The 14052-nt window shown below is 46.1% G+C and overlaps 1 protein-coding gene across 4 annotated transcripts in view; it reads left to right on the top strand.

The window, feature by feature from the left end:
* The window catches only part of SPAG17 (sperm associated antigen 17), a 298248-nt gene that overhangs the window by 207327 nt on the left and 76869 nt on the right, over positions 1-14052 (top strand). For all 4 annotated transcript variants that reach the window (XM_084612789.1, XM_084612788.1, XM_084612791.1 and 1 more), the window contains exons 23-24: positions 261-374; positions 9933-10147. In XM_084612789.1, the coding sequence (XP_084468915.1) occupies positions 261-374; positions 9933-10147 (329 nt within the window). The remainder of the gene's footprint in view (positions 1-260; positions 375-9932; positions 10148-14052) is intronic.

The following is a 14052-nucleotide window of genomic DNA, read 5'->3' as shown; positions in this document are numbered from 1 at the left end:
GTAGCAAATCCATGCCTGCACATATAAAAATGACACGGCTGTCAGCTAAGCTGCATATGCAGAATAGGGGAAGGAGCCGAGGATGTTTGGCTCCAGTAACACAAAGAGACTGGTTGTCACTATTAGTAGGGGGTTTACACAGTCCAACCACAAGTAGGTAGTGGTGCACATAGTAGCCAATAGATTACAGTTCAGCAATTCATATATGTATTTTTTTCCCTCTTTAAATCCACATTTGTCTTCTTTTTTTCTTTTTTAAGGAAAATTAATAAATCAAAAGAAAGCTGTGAGCAAGTTTGGATCTTTTTCAGCCACTTTGCAAAATGGAATCCAGCTGTCCTTGAGCTACTATGGAGCTACAGGAAAAGCAGCAGGTAAAGCAAGCAGACAGAAGAAGATATTTGAGAGCCCACAGTGGGAGTTCTTATATCTTTCATACACCCCTCAATAATCTGTTGCATCCAGCCCTGACTTTTTTAACATAGTGGGGAACTTTCACCAGGAGTTGAGCTGAGGTTACATTGTCAAATATATGTTATGATTCAAATTTCAAAATGAAAGGAGGTCTCTGCACTTTTTTACTTATGTGAAAACAGACCAGTGTAGTAAGAAAATCCCGAGTATTTTTATTAACTAGCTTAGCAAAACCTGCAAATTAGTTTGAGCCAAAGAAAATGTGATTTACTAAGGAATCTTCTTGGTTTTCCAAGAAATAATATTTTTCTTAATTTACATAGGTGATTATGGAAATTCTCATTTTGTGTCAGGCCATGTGTACACATAATGAGGAATTTCTGTCAGACTTTCAATAAATATATTCACCAGCTGGAAGCAATTGCTTCATAACCCACAAAGAAAACACCAAGAGCTAATAAGAAAATCTTTTTTCATTTAAGACGTCACTGAAAATATCACACACCTGAAAGTGAACCCCCCCTCTGATCAGAAAATAATTTCAGCATTTTTCACCCTGTAACTATGAAAACATTTAATCAGATGTTTCTCTGTGTGGGTTGTGGTAAGCCATTTGTCTGAGTATACATTCAGTTTCAGTTCTTCCAAGACATTTTCCCCAAGAATTACTAAAAATGTACTTCTTATCTTGTGCTAAAATAGTATCCATACTGTAGTGGACTGTGAAAATTCACATTACATCTTTAAAAAACAGAGAAGCATCTTATTAAACAATTAAATATTCTTTTGTATACATGATGGTAATTTTGATTGCGGTACAGCAGCCATTCCCAACCATAGGTCTGCATGCCATTTCTGGTGTTCAGGCTTCTGCGTCACATACTCTAAAGTTCCCCACTCTACCTTAATGATAGGCCTCCCTGCTGAGTCTCAGGGTATGTCTATGCTACGAAATAAGGTCGAATTTATAGAAGTCGTTTTTTTAGAAATCATTTTTATATAGTCAATAGTGTATGTCCCCACACAAAATGCTCTATGTGCATTAAGTGCATTAACTTGGCAGAGTGCTTCCACAGTACCGAGGCTAGCGTCTACTTCCAGAGCGTTGCACTGTGGGTAGCTATCCCACAGTTCCCACAGTCTCCGCCACCCATTGGAATTCTGGGTTGAGATCCCAATGCCTAATGGGGCAAAAACATTATCACGGGTGGTTCTGGGTACATGTCGTCAGGCCCTCCCTCCATGAAAGCAACGGCAGACAATCATTTCGCACCTTTTTTTCTGAGTTACCTGTGCAGACGCCATACCACGGCAAGCTTGGAGCCCGCTCAGCTCACTGTCACCATAAGTCTCCTGGCTGCTGTCAGACGCGGTACTGCATTGCTATACAGCAGCAACCCATTGCCTTATGGCAGCAGACAGTGCAATAGGCCTGATAGCCATCGTTGTCATGTCCGAGGTGCTCCTGACCATCTCAGTAAGGTCAGTCAGGAGCGCCTGGGCAGACATGGGTGCAGAGACTAAAATAGGAGTGACTCGACCAGGTCATTCTCTTTAGTCCTGCCGGCAGTCCTATTGTACCGTCTCATGGCGAGCAGGCAGGAGATGAGGATGGCTAGTAGTCCTATTGCACCATCTTCTGCCAAGCAGGCAGGAGATGAGGCTGGCTAGCAGTCCTACTGCACCATCTGCTGCCAGCCAAAGATGTAAAAGATAGAGTGGATCAAAACAAGAAATACACCAGATTTGTTTTGTATTCATTTGCTCCCCCCTCCCTCCCTCCGTGAAATCAACAGCCGAAAATCATTTCGGTGAGGTCTGTCAGGGGCACCTTGAAAAGTTTAATGGAGATTCAGTCCTGCCTGAAATACCAGGGGGAGGGATAGCTCAGTGGGTTGAGCATTGGCCTGCTAAACCCAGGGTTTTGAGTTCAATCCTTGAGGGGGTCATTCTGTGTGACAGTTGTTTTTGTTTCTCCTTGATGTAAAGCCACCCCCTTTGTTGACTTTAATTCCCTATAAGCCAGCCCTGTAAGCCATATTGTCAGTTGCCCCTCCCTCCGTCAGAGCAATGGCAGACAATCGTTCTGCACCTTTTTTCTGTGCAGACACCATACCGCAGCAAGCATGGAGCCTGCTCAGATCACTTTGGCAGTTAGGAGCACATTAAACACCACACACATTATCCAGCAGTATATGTAGCACCAGAACCTGGCAAAGCAAAACCAGGCGAGTAGGTGACGTCAGTGCGGTGACAAGAGTGATGAGGACATGGACACAGACTTCTCTCAAAGCACGGGCCCTAGCAATGTGGGCATCATGGTGCTAATGGGGCAGGTTCATGCGGTGGAAAGCCGATTCTGGGCCCGGGAAACAAGCACAGACTGGTGGGACCACATAGCATTACAGGTCTGTGACGATTCCCAGTGGCTGCAAAACTTTCGCATGCGTAAGGGCACTTTCACGGAACTTTGTCACTTGCTTTCCCCTGCCCTGAGGCACAAGAATACCAAGATGAGAGCAGCCCTCACATTTGAGAAGCGAGTGGCAATAGCCCTGTGGAAGCTTGCAACGCCAGACAGCTACTGGTCCGTTGGGAATCTATTTGGAGTGGGCAAATCTACTGTGGGGGCTGCTGTGATGCAAGTAGCCAACGCAATCAAAGATCTGCTGATATCAAGGGTATTTCCTCTGGGAAATGTGCAAGTCATAGTGGATGGTTTTGCTGCAATGGGATTCCCTACCTGTGGTGGGGCCATAGACGGAACCCATATCCCTATCTTGGCACCGGAGCACGAAGCCGGCAAGTACATAAAGCGCAAGGGGTACTTTTCAATAGTGCTGCAAGCTCTGGTGGATCACAAGGGACATTTCACCAACATCAACGTGGAATGGCCGGGAAAGGTAGATGACACTCGCATCTTCAGGAACTCTGGTCTGTTTCAAAAGCTGCAGGAAGGGACTTTATTCCCAGACCAGAAAATAACCGTTGAGGAAGTTGTAATGCCTATAGTTATTCTTGGGGACCCAGCCTACCCCTTAATGCCATGGCTCATGAAGCCGTACACAGACAGCCTGGACAGTAGTCAGGAGCTGTTCAACTACATGCTGAGCAAATGCAGAATGGTGGTAGAATGTGCATTTGGACGTTTAAAGGCGCGCTGGCGCAGTTTACTGACTCGGTTAGACCTCAGCGAAACCAATATTCCCACTGTTATTACCGCTTGCTGTGCGCTCCACAATTTCTGTTAGAGTAAGGAGGAGACATTTATGGTGGGGTGGGAGGTTGAGGCAAATCGCCTGGCCGCTGGTTAAGTGCAGCCAGACACCAGGGCAGTTAGAAGAGCACAGGAGGGTGCAGTGCGCATCAGAGAAGCTTTGAAAACCAGTTTCATGACTGGCCAGGCTATGGTGTGAAAGTTCTGTTTGTTTCTCCTTGATGAAACTCCTCTTCCCTTGGTTCACTCTACTTCCCTGTAAGCTAACCACCCTCCCCTCCTCCTTTCGATCACCACTTGCAGAGGCAATAAAGTCATTGTTGCTTCACATTCATGCATTCTTTATTAATTCATCACAGAAATAGGGGGATAACTGCCAAGGTAGCCCAGGAGGGGTGGTGGAGGAGGGAAGGACAAGGCCACACAGCACTTTAAAAGATTAAAAGTTTAAAACTTATTGAATGCCAGCCTTCTATTGCTTGGGCAATCCTCTGGGGTGGAGTGGCTGGGTGGCCGGAGGGCCCCCCCCCCACTGCATTCTTGGGCGTCTCAGTGAGGAGGCTATGGAACTTGGAGAGGAGGGCAGTTGGTTACACAGGGGCTGTAGCGGTGGTCTGTGCTCCTGCTGCCTTTCCTGCAGTTCAACCATACACTGGAGCATAATAGTTTGATCCTCCAGCAGCCTCAGCATTGAATCCTGCCTCCTCTCATCACGCTGCCGCCATCTTTCAGTTTCAGCCCTCTCTTCAGCCCGCCACGTACTCTCTTCAGCCCACCACCTCTCCTCCCAGTCATTTTGTGCTTTCCTGCACTCTGACATTGTCTGCGTCCATGCATTCATCTGTGCTCTGTCAGTGTGGGAGGACAGCATGAGCTCAGAGAACATTTCATCACGAGTGCGTTTTTTTCACCTTCTAATCTTTGCTAGCCTCTGGGAAGGAGAAGATCCTGTGATCCTTGAAACACATGCAGCTGGTGGAGGGAAAAAAAGGGACAGTGGTATTTAAAGAGACACATTTTATAGAACAATGGGTACATTCTTTCATGGTAAACTTTGCTGTTAACATTACATACATAGCACATGTGCTTTCGTTACAAGGTCGCATTTTGCCTCCCCCCACAACGTGACTAGCCCCTCCCTCCTCCCCGTGTCTAACAGTGGGGAACATTTCTGTTCAGCCACAGGCAAACAGCCCAGCAGGAACGGCCACCTCTGAATGTCCCCTTAAGAAAAGCACTCTATTTCAACCAGGTGACCATGAATGATATCACTCTCCTGAGGATAACACAGAGAGATAAAAAATGGATGTTGTTTGAACGCCAGCAAACATACTCTGCAATGCTTTGTTCTGCAATGATTCCCGACTACGTACTACTGGCCTGGTGTGGTAAAGTGTCCTACCATGGTGGACGGAATAAGGCTGCCCTCCCAAGAAACCTTTTGCAAAGCCTTTGGGAGTACATCCAGGAGAGCTTTATGGAGCTGTCCCTGGAGGATTTCCGCTCCATCCCCAGACACGTTAACAGACTTTTCCAGTAGCTGTACTGGCCGCGAATGCCAGGGCAAATTAATCATTAAACACCCTTGCTTTTAAACCATGTATACTGTTGAAAAAGGTACACTCACCAGAGGTCCCTTCTCCACCTGGCGGGTCCGGGAGGCAGCCTTGGGTGGGTTCGGGGGGTACTGGCTCCAGGTCCAGGGTGAGAAACAGTTCCTGGCTGTTGGGAAAACCGGTTTCTCCACTTGCTTGCTGTGAGCTATCTACAACCTCATCATCATCCTCATCTTCCTCATCCTCAAAACCTGCTTCCGTATTGCCTCCATCTCCATTGAAGGAATCAAACAACACGGTTGGGGTAGTGGTGGCTGAACCCCCTAAAATGGCATGCAACTAATCATAGAAGCAGCATGTTTTGGGCTCTGACCTCTCTGGTTTTCTGGTAGGCTTACCTCAGCTCCTTAAGTTTCACGTGGCACTGCTTCAGGTCCCTGTTATGGCCTCTGTTCTTCATGCCCTGGGAGATTTTGACAAATGTTTTGGCATTTCGAAACTGGAACGGAGTTCGGATAGCACGCATTCCTCTCCACATACAGCAATCAGATCCCATACCTTCCATTCGGTCCATGCTGGAGCTCTTTTGCAATTCTGGGACTCCATCATGGTCACCTCTGCTGATGAGCTCTGCACTCACCTGCAGCTTGCCACACTGGCCAAACAGGAAGTGAAATTCAAAAGTTCACGGGCCTTTTCCTGTCTGCCAGGCCAGTGCATCTGAGTTGAGAGTGCTGTCCAGAGCGGTCACAATGGAGCACTCTGGGATAACTCCCGGAGGCCAATACCATCTAATTGCATCCACAGTACCCCAAATTCAACCCAGCAAGGCCAATTTTAGCGCTAATCCCCTTGTCAGGGGTGGAGTAAGGAAATCAATTTTAAGAGCCCTTTAAGTTGAAAAAAAGGGCTTCGTCTTGTGGATGGGTGCAGGGTTAAATTGATTTAATGCTGCTAAATTCAACCTCAACTCCTAGTGTAGACCAGGGCTCAGTATGCCACTGTTGTCTGCCTTCCTTTCATTAGTGGAACTTGGGCTGACCAATACCTCAGTCTAACAATCACAAGAGCATCCCAAGCTCTATCCATATCAGGATAGAGTGTGCACAGCAGAATATTGTAATGGGAGGTAGGGCACTGGAAAACACATCTGGTCATTAGCCTGGCTCATCTGATGCTTTAGCCTAGTACACTGATATGGTAGCTCCAAAGGTTGAGAACTACTATTTTATTGCCTAATCATGTTCCCACTGAAGTTAGTAAGAGTTTTACCATTGACCTCAATAGCAGCAGGATCAGGTCCTTACGCAGTGTGTGGTTGGGGATGCAGAAAAGACAAAGGTGAAGTTGAAGGGGCTTCTTCTTTAACACATGACTGGGAACTGTGAATTGTCCAAAAGTGGAGGAGTCTTCCCGAGCCCCCTTTTCTGGCCTTCAAACAATCCCCTGCTCCCCAACACCTCATCATCAGAAGCAAGTTCCCCACAGACCAGGATACACCAAATCAAAGCGGCACCAGACTCTGTTAGAACAACAAACCTGCAGACATATCTCCACTGCTACAATGAGCAATATCCCCCACAACACACCTTTCAAGATCAATGGGTCCTACACATGCCTATCGCAACATGTGTTATACCTCACCCAGTGCACTAAATGCCCCAATAACAACTATGTGAGTGAAACCAGACAATCATTACACTCTTGAATGAACTCGCACAGAAAAATGATAAAAGACAAAAACACATATCACCCATGGGTGAATACTTTTCACAATACGATCAATCCATATATTACCTCTCAATCCTCGTCCTCAAAGGAAACATACACAACACCTTCAAAAGACAAACCTGGGAGCTTATTACAACAAACAGTAACCCACTAACTCCCCCTTTTTTGTCCTGTGACTGCAGAGGTGTTAAATGGCCAGATCACCTTGAATCGTCTCTTACAATTAAGGCTCCATGTCTGACTTCTGCAGCGGCCTGTGCAGCTGGCTGTGGGGCTGCCCAAGCAGATCAGGCAGCCCCTGGGCCTGTCGCGCCAGCTGCTGCTGGGGCACTTTGGGTGTGGGAGGGGATTCAGGGCTGGGGGTTGGGATGCGGGGTGGTGCTTACCTGGTGGGGGGTCGAGGTGAAAGTAGGTCGGTACAGCGTACCGGTAAGAAGTGGCCACCGGCACGTACGCAGCTGACCGGGGGGTGGGGGGTGGGGGTGGGATAAAAAGGGCAGCTGCCCTGGGGCCCAGCAATGTAAAAGGGCCTGGGGCAGATACTGCAGCAGTGGCCAGAGCCCCAGACCCTTTAAAATCACTGCCGGAGCCCCTGGTGGTGTGGGCCAGGCAGCACGGATAGGCTGACCCCCCAGCCCCGCCCCCTTTCTGCCTGAGGCCACGCCCATTCCACCCGAGGCCCCCACCCCTTCCAGGGGCCTGGAGCCAGGTCCCCGTACTGGTAAGTCTTCTGTGTTACTTTCAGCTCTGTGAGGGGGACACCCCGGAAACAGCCAGCATGTCCCTAGAGCTCCTAGACGGAGGGACCAGGGGGAGCTGCATGGAGCCTGGTAGAGAGCCTGGCAGCCCCGCCAACCCTCCACCCCCAGCACCAGCAGTAGTCCCCGTCCGCGCGCCACCGTCAGGTCCTGCCCCCCAGCACCAGCAGAGGTCCTGGGCCATGCACTGCCCCCCACTTCTCCCCCCCAGCACCAGCGGGGGTCCCAGGCCACCCCCCACAGCATCCACGGCGCCCCCCCCCCCCCCGACCACTCTCCCAGAGCACCTGCAGTCCCGCAGCCCAAGTTTTAGCTAGGTGTATATAGTTCAGGTCATGAACAGGTCACGGGCCATGAATTTTTGTTTACTGCCCATGACCCGTCCGTGACTTTTACTGAAAATACCCAAAACAAAAACGTAGCCATACTTACAATATATGTTAATTACTTATGCTAAACCATATGTTCCACATTTTATTTAGCTGTGACACTCTGGTGACCTCTCCCAGACCTGAAGAAGACCTTTGTGGAACTAAAAAGCTTGTCACTTTCACCAACAGAAGTTGGTCTAATAAAAGATTACCTCACCCACCTGGTCTCTCCAATTGCTACTTTTCTCTGAAGTCAGGGCATCCATTCTTCTAATGATTGCACAAGTCCATTCCACTTCAGCTGTGTGCACCAGAGTGGGAGATTTTTCCCTTAGCGGCACCTGCTGGGATGGCGCATGCACCCTCTGCTGCCTCATGCCAATGTGTAATAACATAAAGGGTAGATCTGCCCCAGCCTCCCTCAGTTCCTTCTTACTGCTCATGTTGCAGCATGTTGACTTGCTTAGCAAATGTTCTCCTTTCTCCCTTTTCTGTATATAGTTAGTGTATTCATAATAGTTAGTTAGTTAGTAGAGCTTTACAGTAAGTTCCATTTCTTACTTAAAGTGTTGGTTCTCACATATTCTGGATACTGACTCCCAGTACCAGGGCATGCCTCAGTCTTTGGACTTTAAGGCATGCACTGGCTGCAATAAGTCAATGCCAAGGAGTGACCCTCACTCCAGGTTTCTGAAATGCCTTGGGGAGGGTAACTCCCCAAATACATGCTCTGTATGTGTGGACGTAGGGTTTACAACAGGAATAGAGATTCAAATTTTTTCGTATTATGCTGCTGCAAAAAAGGCAAATGTAATTCTGGGGTGTATTAACAGGAGTGTCATATGTAGGACATGGGAGGTAATTGTTCCACTCTAATTGATGCTTGCAAGGTCTCTGCTGGAGCACCGAAACCAGTTTTGGGCACCGCATTTTAAGATGTGGGCAAATTGAAGAGAGGAGGAGAGCAACAAAAATGATAAGAGGTTTAGAAAACCTGATCTATCAGGAAATGTTGAAAGAATTGAGCATGTTTAATCTATAGAAAAGAAGGCTGAAGGGGACTTGATAACAGTCTTCAAACATGTAAAAGGGTATTATAAAGAGAAGTGTGATCAGTTGTTCTTCATATCCATTGAAGGTAGGACAAGAAGTAATGGGTTTAATCCAGAACAGAGATAATTTAGGATTGATATTAGGAAAAATTTTCTAGCTATAAAGATAGTGAAGCACTGGAACAGGTTACCTAGGGAGGTTGTGGAATCCCCATCACTGGAGGTTTTTAAGACCAGGTTGCCAAACACTTGTCAGGGAAGGTCTAGTTATGTTAATCCTACCTCAACACAGGTGGGTGGAGTAGATGAACTCTTGAGGTCCCTTCCAGTCCTACAGTTCTATGATTCTATTAAATCTATCAGGTGTTTTTAAGTAAAAAGGACAGACCATCAGAACAGATCCTTTGCCATGGCAGAATAAAAGCATTATAACTCCAAACTACTGGAGTTAATGGTCAGTCCATGATGAAGTGTAACAACGTCTATATTTTCCCAGATACTAGCTTCAGAACATGTCCAGCTATATGAATATTTCTTAGGTGAAGGAAAGTGGAAAGATTGTCTTTCCCATACATAATAGACTCCGACCTAGAGACATCTCAGAAGCTATGGGACACATCAGTCTTAACCCTCTCTATGGCTAGAGTAGGCCATAGAAGGGGTTTGCGTTTGTTGTCATGAACCCAGTCCCTGGACCTGAGGTCTCTGTTTTTTGTCTTTGAAAAGGTAAAACTTGGTAACTCAAGTTTCTCAAACAAAACCTGATGCATGCATGTATGTGACTTCCGACTATTGCATAAAAATGTTGCTTTCTCTCTCTCCCTCCCCACCAGATGATACAGATCCTAATTTAGCAACAATTCTTAATATCCCCTCCGTACATATTCCAACTGTTGCTCCTGCTGCTGTTGCTGCTTCCGTTTCTTCAGGAAAAAGCAACAAGTCACTGAAACAAAAATCAATAAAATCTCTGCAGTCTGCCAAAGGGAGCCATGTCAAGTTAATCACTCCACCACCGGAAGAGTCTCCAAAGCAAGAAGAGAAAAAGGTGAGAGAATATTTCCCAGTAAGTACTGAATTTACCTCCTAGTGTAATCATAAACCACAAATAGGTATAAATTGGTAGCATGACTCAGCAGAAAAGACAATTGCAGTCAGCAAGGTTATTTTTTCAAATGTCAGTATTTAAAACAAGGTGAAATCAATTAACGTGATCAGAAATGTTAGCTGAGCCCAGTCACGATCTGAGACCACAGGGAAAGATAACTTTTTGTAATGTCTGCTACGATCTCAGAGGCTTGGCCATTTATTGACAACATAATCACAAATCTTGGGAGACAGGCCAGTCCTTGCCTACAGACAGCCCCCCAACCTGAAGCAAATACTCACCAGCAACCACATACCACACAACAGAACCACTAACCCAGGAACCTATCCTTGCAACAAAGCCCGTTGCCAACTGTGCCCACATATCTATTCAGGGGACACCATCACAGGGCCTAATAACATCAGTCACACTATCAGAGGCTCGTTCACCTGCACATCCACCAATGTGATATATGCCATCATGTACCAGCAATGCCCCTCTGCCATGTACATTGGTCAAACTGGACAGTCTCTACATAAAAGAATAAATGGACACAAATCAGATGTCAAGAATTATAACATTCATAAACCAGTCGGAGAACACTTCAATCTCTCTGGTCACGCGATTACAGACATGAAAGTTGCGATATTACAACAAAAAAACTTCAAATCCAGACTCCTGACAGCTGAATTGGAATTCATTTGCAAATTGGATACAATTAACTTAGGCTTGAATAGAGACTGGGAGTGGCTAAGTCATTATGCAACGTAACCTATTTCCCCTTGTTTTTTCCTACCCCCCCACCCCAGACGTTCTTGTTAAACCCTGGATTTGTGCTGGAAATGGCCCACCTTGATTATCATACACATTGTAAGGAGAGTGGTCACTTTAGATAAGCTATTACCAGCAGGAGCGTGGGGTGGGGGGAGGTATTTTTTCATGCTTTGTGTGTATAAAAAGATCTTCTACACTTTCCACAGTATGCATCCGATGAAGTGAGCTGTAGCTCACGAAAGCTTATGCTCAAATAAATTGGTTAGTCTCTAAGGTGCCATAAGTACTCCTTTTCGTTTTGCGAATACAGACTAACACGGCTGTTACTCTGAAACATAATTAGAGTTGGTTAAAAACAAAGGGAAAATATAATAAAGATTATTCTAAATTTTCTCCCTTTTTTCAGAATTTCAAAATTCAAAAATCTTCTACCAGCTCTATAATTGGTTTAAAAATGGGAGGAAATGTTCACAATTTTTCTTCAAATGTTTTTCAGATTTTGTTAAAATTTTGACTACCTGTAACCTTAAATTGGTTGACAGAGTGGGCAACTGCAGTCTAGTATGCATTCACCTCATGTGACAGTCAGGCTGGATGGCTGCAAGAGGGTGTGGGAAGGCAGATATGTTAGCCCTAGAATGTTAAAGGCCCTCTTCCCTATAAGCTGAGAAGGGGTTACCTCAGGTCAATTAGGAACACCTGGATCCAGTTAAGGGCTGCCTTAGACCTTTTGAAACCTGTACTCCGCTGAGAGAAAGGGAGGGAGAGAGAGAAAGAGACAAGCTGCTACCAGGCCAGTGGCAGCAGGGAAGTAAGGCTGCACTCCTCCCCATAGGGGAAGCAGAGAAATCTGAGTGCCTGCTAGGGAAAGGACTGACACCACGGGGCAGACTACAGGGCAACACCCAGTCCCAGCGAGGAGGCAGGGGAAAGTATCACCCTTTGTTTTTGTATTTATGGGACTATTTCCCTTTTGTTTGGAGGAGAATCACCCTATTCTCCACCAACAGCCTACCCAGGAAATACAGCCAAAGGAACACAGAAGGGGGGAGGACAAACGCTGCCCAGAGTGGGGTGGGGCCCCTACCTCAATGTGAAGAGGACCATGCACACTTGTGGTAACCAAGCTGAGATTTTCCCCAGACACCTTAGTCAAACACACCCTGGTTTGGATTAAAACATAAAATAAGTTTATTATCTACAAAAAGATTTTAAGTGATTGCAAACAGATCAAAGCAGATTACCTAGTAAATAAACAAAAATGCAAACTAATCTTAACATATTAGATAGATAGGTTATGAATTAGCAAATTCTCGCCCCAAATGATAAATGGTGAGACCCCAAGCCTTCATTCTTCCTGGCCTGACTTTCGGGAAGGCTTGCAAATAAACAGAGCCGTTTACAGTCAATTGTCCTAGATGATGGGAGCCATCAAGATACTAAACCACCATTAATGGCCCACACTTTGCATAACTACAATAGGATCTCAGAGTTATATTTTATATTCCTAGTTTCAGATACAAGAATGACACATTCATACAAATAGAATGAACACACTCAGAAGATTATAAGCATTGTAATGATACCTTACAAGAAACCTTTTGCATGAAACATATTCCAGTTACATTATATTCACACTCATTAGCATATTTTCATAAAATCATATGGAGTGCAACGTCACACCCTCCTCCTGAACTTACTGCCAGAGACTTGACAATGTCCATGGCAGAGGCAGTATACCTAAAATTCCTCTTTGGGCTCCCCTCTGGGGCAGACACTCCTGTGGCCCCCAAAAGAGAAGGTGACCCTGATCCAGCTGTGGGCTCACAGCTACCAGCTATGACAGACTCTTCACTGGCCAGCAAAATTCCCCCCACACACACACTTTACTCAGGTTGGGCTTGCTTCCAGCTACAAAGTCCTTGGGGTCTGCTCCCACCGCAGCAGTCACCAGGACCCCAACTCTCACCTCCAGGATACATGTCTCTGTGCACCTCTTCCACTCCATTACAGCCAGTTCATGCTTCGGGGTCTCAATTCATGCTTGTCTCTAGGCCTCAGTTTCTTTGTCTTTTAAGTCCAGGGTTTGCTGGTGGGTAGCCTTTTCTTTTTCCAGAGGAACCTTTTCCCGGGCAAATTATGCATCAATTTCCATTTGTCTTTCCTTGAGACCATCACTCGATGAGCTGGGATACCACAGAGAACCCCCTCCTGCCAGAACAGATCCCCTCCACTCCTGTCTTGCTGAGTTAGACTCTCCAGTCAGCTTCAGCACAGACCCAGAGGTTGGGCCACACCCTTCTGCAGTTCACTGAAACAGATTCACTCAGTTAAGAGAGACTTATCCAGCACCCAGTGTTCATCCTTTCTGGGCAATTTGCAACTTGTGCAGTTCTAGCTTCTTCTGATCTTCACTCTTACTTATTTTGCTTACTTTTCTGTCCCTATTTCCCTTACCCGAAATAAGCAAAGAAAAAATAACAAACCAGTAACCACTTTGTCTGTTCTCCAGCCAGCACACTTGAAACTCACTTAAAATCACTACCAGCATTTCAAAGCAATCAGCTGTGCACAGATCCTGCCGACTACACCACTGTGACACGTTGGGTCACAAAGACCCCCTTGGGACTGCCACCTGATGTGCTGAGACTACCTCTGAGCCTCTTTTCCCTGGCAGCTTGGGACTTCAGAACCCTGCCTTGTTGAGCCAGACACACCAGTCTGGCTCCAACACAGACCCAGGGTCTGAACCACACGCCCCAAAGCTGCAGACTTAACTGAAAACAGCTTAGGAAGTGCTCCTGTCTCTAGCACCCAGACACCCAGTTCCCCCCAATGAGATCCAGACCCCAAATATATCCATTTTACTCTGTATAAAGCTTATACAGGGTAAACTCATAAATTGTTCACCCTCTGATAGAGATACTGATAGAGAGATATGCACAGCTGTTTGTTCCCCTAGGTATTAATTACTTGCTCTGGATTAATTAATAAGCAAAAAGTGATTTTATTAAATATAAAAAGTAGGATTTAAGTGGTTCCAAGTAATTGCAGACAGAACAAAGTAAGTTACCAAGCAAAATAAAACAAAA

The sequence above is a fragment of the Lepidochelys olivacea genome, assembly GCF_965140295.1.
Source record: "Lepidochelys olivacea isolate rLepOli2 genome assembly, chromosome: 1".
NCBI classification, from domain to species: Eukaryota; Metazoa; Chordata; order Testudines; family Cheloniidae; genus Lepidochelys; species Lepidochelys olivacea.
Note: the sequence above shows the minus strand (reverse complement) of the source record. Positions and strands in the feature narration are given on the sequence as shown.